Here is a 6,745-nt window from a genome sequence, read left to right as displayed (position 1 = left end):
ACAGGAGATTAGTTAATCTCTGGAGGAAAAAGAAAAGGCTGGAGGACCGACTTCGACAGAAGAGATGGGATCGAAATATCAGGAAACAGATAGCGGCTTTAAACAAGGAAATTGAAGAGCACGCAATCACGCTCACGAAGCAAAATTGGGGGAACGTCTGCGATCAGATGGAGAGGAATATGAGTACCGCGGGGACGTGGCGACTTCTTCGCCACCTCTTAGATCCGGATAGCACAAAGTCAGCGTCCAAACAACAGCTGGAAAGAATGGCACATCAGTTTGATGGCACTAAGAAGGAACTCTTAGAAGTAGTTAGGAATAGGTACATCAATCCCGCCGGACCTGAACCCCTCCCGGACTACGGAGGGGGAGAGAATTCGGAATTAGACGCCCCCATCACCCTGGCTGAGGTCAGAGCGGAGATTAATCGGCTACGGACTAAGTCAGCGGCAGGGCCGGACAGAGTGAGCAACAAAATGCTCCGTAATTTAGACGACAGCTCAATCGCCAACCTCGCAACGTACATGCAGGAGTGCTGGGAGAAGGGGACGATACCGCAGGAGTGGAAACTCGCCAACCTCATTTTCATTCCCAAGCCGGGTAAAAAACTAGGCTTCGAGAACCTCAGGCCTATATCGCTCACCTCCTGCGTGGGTAAGCTTATGGAGCACGTTGTTCTGACGCGGCTCAATAGGTACATGGAGGAAAATGGATTGTATCCGGACACCATGATCGGTTTTCGACCAAAGCTGTCGGCATGCGACGTGATGCTGCAGGTCAAAGACCAAATTATAGATAAGCAAACGCGAGACACGAAAGTGATTGTGGGGTTAGATGTGGCAAAGGCATTCGACAACGTGAGGCACGTGTCCATCTTGGAGAATTTGAACTCACTCAATGTCGGGAAGAGAGTGTACGATTACATCAAGGACTTTCTTACCAACAGGAAAGCCACTCTCAAGATAGGGGAAGAATCTATAAAGAGCATTGACCTGGGTAACGTGGGGACGCCGCAGGGCTCGGTTTTATCACCTACCCTCTTCAACATTGCTATGTTGAAACTCCCTGAACGGTTGCGGGAAATTGAGAATCTAAACCACACCATATACGCGGATGACTTAACACTATGGATAAACAAGGGCAGTGGTGGGCAAATTGAAAGCTCCCTGCAAAATGCAATTGACATTATCGAGGAGTACCTGAAACCCAAAGGACTTAAATGTTCGGCCGAAAAGTCGGAAGTGCTGTTCCTGATGCCCCCCGGAAAACGGCGGCTTCACCAAAAGCGTGAGGCGGGCATCCACCTGTACGTCAACGGCGCCGAGATCCCTGCGGTCGACAGTATCCGCGTCCTCGGGCTGAGGATTCAGGCCAACCGGAAAAATTATGAAACGCTTGCTAGGTTAGAAGCCAGTTCAAATCAAACGTGTCGTCTTATCAGACGAATAGCGAACAGGCACTCTGGGATGAAGGAGGCGAATCTCCTGAGGCTAGCACAAGCCTTCGTAATCAGTAGGATAGTGTACGTGGCACCCTACCTCAAGCTCAGTTCTGTAGAACGGAACAAGCTCGAAATCATTATTAGGAAAAGTGTCAAGGTCGCGCTCGGACTCCCCCCGAACACGCCCACCGGCAAACTTATGAAGCTGGGGGTGTCGAACACTCTCGAGGAACTGATTGAGGCTGCCGTTACCGCGCAGCACCAAAGGCTACTTGGATCTAAAACAGGCAGGAAAATTCTAGAGAAATTAGGCTACAAGCCCAAACATGAGCAAGTGCGCTCAGGCGACATACCCAGACATATCAGGGACAAGATAAAAATACCTCCGCTACCCAGAAACATGAACCCTGCCTTTCACGACGGCAGGCGTAAAGACAGGGCAGAGGCATTACAAGCTAGATACACTTGTCGACAGGACGTCCTATATACGGACGCTGCGGAATATGAAAGCAAAGCGGCACACGCGGCGCTGGCGGTTAGAGAAGACGGAACACCGGTGGCGTGCTGCACAGTCAGCGGCGTCGAGACGGTTGAAGCTGAGGAAGCAGCCATAGCCTTGGCCCTCAGCCAAAGGGGGGTAAATGTGGTCATCAGCGACTCCAAAAACGCTGTGAGAAATTACGAATCGGGGAGGGTGACGGAAACTGCCATCCGTATATTAAACAGGGAAGGAGGACCCAGGCAGCTTGTTCTGCTCGTTTGGGCACCAGCTCACCAGGGACTTAGAGGGAACGAGGAGGCTCATTCGGTCGCCCGAGGTCTCACTTACCGGTCGACCCCCGGAAGCTCCCAAACCACCGAAACTATAAACAGAAGAGAGGATATGCGCGCATACCAGGAAATCATAGCATACTACAGACTAAATCGCCAAATTTACCCGGGAGCGGACAGAACGCTCAGCAAGAAAGATGAGGTTATGTGGAGGAAATTACAGATGGGGGTTTTTCCAAACCCCGTACTCTACAGCAAGTGGCATCCAGGAGTATTCAGGTCAAAGTGCAAATTCTGTGATGAGGCAGCAAATCTGGTTCACATGGTGTGGACATGTCCGGCTAAGAATGATAGCTCGCGCACTCTAGAATCCTGGGAGGCTTTGCTCCGCAGCCCAGACCCCAACGTCCAGCGGGACCTCATCGGTCAAGCCCTTGCTGCTGCTGTGTCTCAAGGTATTCCGGCCGACGGCTAGGGGCGAAGGGGGAGAAGCATTTCTCTCCTGACGTTCATTGACTGGTGTTTTTAATAAAGTTCTTCCTCCTCCTCTCTCTCTCTCTCTCTCTTAAGATCCACTATAAGCGGCTATATTGTGACGAGGTTGACGGCGAGAATTACAAAATGAAGGTTCACATGTTGCAGACCGAGAATTAACTCCTGGGCGGAAATAAATCGAGTTTTCTTACCTGCCCACATCAGCGAAGGAGACGCGACGTGATCGACCGGACGCACAGGACCTTTGAAGACGTTGTTTTCCCCGGAGGGCGCGCGGCATTCAGGAAGAGAGCGCAACGACTGCTGATAGCCTTCCTGCGAGACACGGGGCTCATCGACACCTGGTGACACACCCCTGATCTCCACTCGAAGGAGGATCAGGCGGAACAATTGCCGGCTTTGTATGCCAGGCTAACCCCGCCTGCTTCAACATCACCACCACCACCACCACCACCACCACCACCATCGACAGCTGAAATAGTCGCAATAAAGAACCACAGATAAAAAATTCAGAAACAATCACTCTAATGAGTTTGCTGAGAGGTCAGCAGAAGCACGTTTGCCCTGCGGCATAAATCATAGCGCCAGTCACTGTCAAATTATTCCTTTGGCACACAACTTTCTCGTTCTTGTATGTGTAGACCTGTTCAAATACGCACAAGCGAGGACCATCGTCTATCGACAGAAAGAGAAAGAGAAAAATAGGGGTTGAAATTGCTTCACGCCCCTCTGATTCCTTCGGACGTTAAATCACTCGAATCAACCGATCTTACTGCTATTAAACAACGGCCGGTAGCATTAATTTCAACCTTAAATTCCTGCCTTCTGGCACGCGCAATAGATGTCTGCTTCTTAGAAGTCGCTAAGACTCCTGTTTAAGCGTTTCAGTGCACAAATATTAGTGTTCCTGCGAGGTGGATCATCGATGCGTCAGTGAATGAAGCCGCTCTTTTGTAATTTTGCTAGCATTTAATAATGGCATCATCCCACGCCGCGACGATTCGGCGAGTAATTAGCAGCACTATATGATGGTACCAGCATCTCCTTCACATGGGCAACGTGTTTGCGTAGAAGAACTAAGCTCGTACCAATGCGTGTACTCCTACTTTAAAGATTAATTAGTGCAGCCTGTATGAAAGAGCAGCCGCGCCGACGGCTAATTATGCCTTACACGCTCCTTATCCTTAGACGCTTATCCTTAGAAGCTCCATTGAAATAGTACGCGCTTTAAAAAGTTATCTACAACGCAGGGCTGGAATACTGGAATAATATAACAATTACAGTCTAATGCTTTGCCCTATCGCACTTCATCAGTGGTGAGAGCGCGACTGCGCCACCTTTATTACCGTCATCGGCCAGTCATGAACGGCGGATAATAAAAAGAAAAACATAGGATGAGGGGGGGGGGGGGGGAGTTGATGGAATCGAATAAGCAGAATCACTGCATTATAGCTGCCCAATAGTGCCTCACTGAGCTTATATAAACTGCTAACTACCATCCCATTCTTCACACATGAGACCAAAAGACCGGTAAACACAAGACTCGTACAATGCTCAATTTCATACCGCGAAAAGGGCAGACAAATAAAAGATAGTGCTGATAGCCGAGGATTATATTTAATGAAAACATTATTTCATGCTTACACTGCTCAGTCTATGCTAATAACCTAATCAATGAGCTTTATTCTGGATACCTTAGCTTTCAAATTGCTGAGATGAATATTGTAAATGCTTTCTAGTGGTGCGACCTGTGAAAGAGAGCGGATGTGAAAATTGGCTTCAAAGCAGTTTGTGACGTCATTTCTATCATCCTTTCTTGCCAAGCGCAAGGAAAAAAATGAATGAGGAACAACAAATTAAAACATATTCTAGCGTTTCACATGTCAAAACAGCGATCTGGTTACGAGGCATGCAGCAGTGGTGGGTTGCGGATTAATTTTGACTACCTGCGGTTCTTTAACGTACACGAGTGTTTATGCCTTTGTCCCCCATTGAAATATGGCCGTTGTGACCGGGAAGTGAACCCGCGTCCTCTAGCTCAGCAGCGCAAGACCATAGTCAGTCGGCAACCGCGGTGGCTATTCGAGTACAAAGCAGCCAACCAAACGCGAGAGCGTTCATATTGACCCGGACCAATTGGTCCGGTGCTTGTCATTCAAGACGGCCTGGTCCCCGGCTGCGATGCAGGTCATATTCCTCTCTCTTTCCCTTTCTGCAATGCCTTCAAATGTTTCCTTTCATGAGATGCAGTGGTTCTGTCGCGTGCCCAGACCACCAAGCTGGTAGGCTATCTTCAGCGCTAGGCCAGAAAGGCGTGACGTAAAAAAAAATGAAAACATAACAAGACGCCGCTATGAGTACATCAGCAAAAGAAGAGGCTATGTGAAATGCACGGGTATTTCTAACCAAGGAGCGCCTAGATAATCTGGATTGCGAAAGGCTTGTTGTACTATGCACCACGAGTACTGCGTATCAAAACTGTGTATCATTTATTGTCTTCCCTCCCACTTGTGATGTTTGATAACCTAACCTCAATAGTAACTTTGTCAAAGATGGAGATGTGGAGAACGGCGATAATAAAGTCCAAAGTTCTAAGTTTTGATAAACATAAGACTTAATTTTTCAATGAATAAATCAGGTTTTATTGACAAGCCTAAACGTTTGAGCCTGCTAAAGGGCTCTTCGCAACACGTAACTTCTTTTTCTTCTGTACGTTATGATGCTATCTTCGAGGAAATGCCTGATTAGTACTAAAGCGCTGATTGAGCCATAAACGTGGATTGGAAACCCAAACATGCCCAAACTATCACCTTAGTGGGTTGAAGACTCGAAGATTAGCTACCAATTATTTATTTCAGGGTTTTGTGACATATCGGCCACTTTTTGCTCCCGTAGTCAAGTGCAAATTGCAAACTCTTGCCTTCGTGGTGTTTATGTATATGAACGCAACCTAGTTTTCTCTTCCCCGAATAGCGACGACAGGGACAACAATACTGCTATAGCGATGAATCTGGTACTATCTCCTAAATAAAACAGTATTATCAGTCCCTTTAGTGCGACATTTAATTCCTTTCCTTAGAACTTTTCTTGGAACAAAGTCTTTTGGCATTATAGTAATAAAATACTTTCCACAAGTTAATTGCCGGTGTTTTAACCGCCATGATACAAGTACAACAGCTAAATAACAGCTACAGTTTTCACAGGAGCTTTGACGACTATAATGAGAAGTACATGAATATTAGTTAAGGATTTTGTTTCACTCCTACGCACTAAAATATTATTGCAGGGAATGTAAATGAAGGGCTTCAGTCAGATCACCGTCTTGCAATATAGTGTTCCACTTCCAATATAACGCTTCATTAGATCACATTTACAAAAGGACACTAAAACAACAATACGCCCGGACACTCAATAACGACACTACCTTTACCACACCTCGAGCTAACAACCTCACAAACACATATTCCGACAGCCACACAACTTAGTACATTCATGCACCTAGCCTGATTCTTCCGATACAGTTTACATTCTGACACATCCGGCGTCAATCTCCCCTCCCCCTACGCAAACGTGGAATATCCGTTGATCTTCCCAACAGCCATCGAATCTCCGCACTACTCCGATTCCCCTTCTACGCATTGGCGGGCGGGGCTGGCGTCGGCGGCTCACGTCGACCAGTTGGCTCTGGTCTGCTAAGCTGAGGAAAACCTTTAAGGTCATTATCGGACCTTCAATAAAGTTATTTCTCTCTCATTGCTCCACTGTGTTCAAACTTTGAGCCATATTTCTTTATTCGATTGTATGTGCATGTGCATGCGTGGGCTTAAAGCTAGCGCACATCTTTCTAGACTCCTTGCACAACATGACGTGCATGTTACAAGCAGCTTTACGAGAAGGTTTTAAAAAATCCAGCGTCATTCCGCCTTGCTAAGGTGGATAACCAGTGGAGCTGTAAACAGCGTGGTAAGAAAACATGTGGTAAAAACTTTATTGTCACTTAGTAACGACGGCCACAATTGCTTGCTGGTAACTATGATA

At 47.2% G+C, this 6,745-nt stretch overlaps 1 protein-coding gene across 1 annotated transcript; it reads left to right on the top strand.

Moving 5' to 3' along the window:
• The first annotated feature begins 266 nt into the window (after window positions 1–266).
• Window positions 267–2,687, top strand: LOC142578181 (uncharacterized). Its single transcript, XM_075687583.1, has one exon. It carries the CDS (start codon window positions 267–269, stop codon window positions 2,685–2,687), a length of 2,421 nt encoding a protein of 806 aa, XP_075543698.1.
• Window positions 2,688–6,745: the final 4,058 nt, after the last annotated feature.

This window comes from Dermacentor variabilis, chromosome 4, assembly GCF_050947875.1.
Source record: "Dermacentor variabilis isolate Ectoservices chromosome 4, ASM5094787v1, whole genome shotgun sequence".
Lineage (NCBI taxonomy): Eukaryota > Metazoa > Arthropoda > Arachnida > Ixodida > Ixodidae > Dermacentor > Dermacentor variabilis.
The sequence above is the reverse complement of the archived record's forward strand: the minus strand, read 5'-3'. Positions and strand labels throughout refer to the sequence as shown.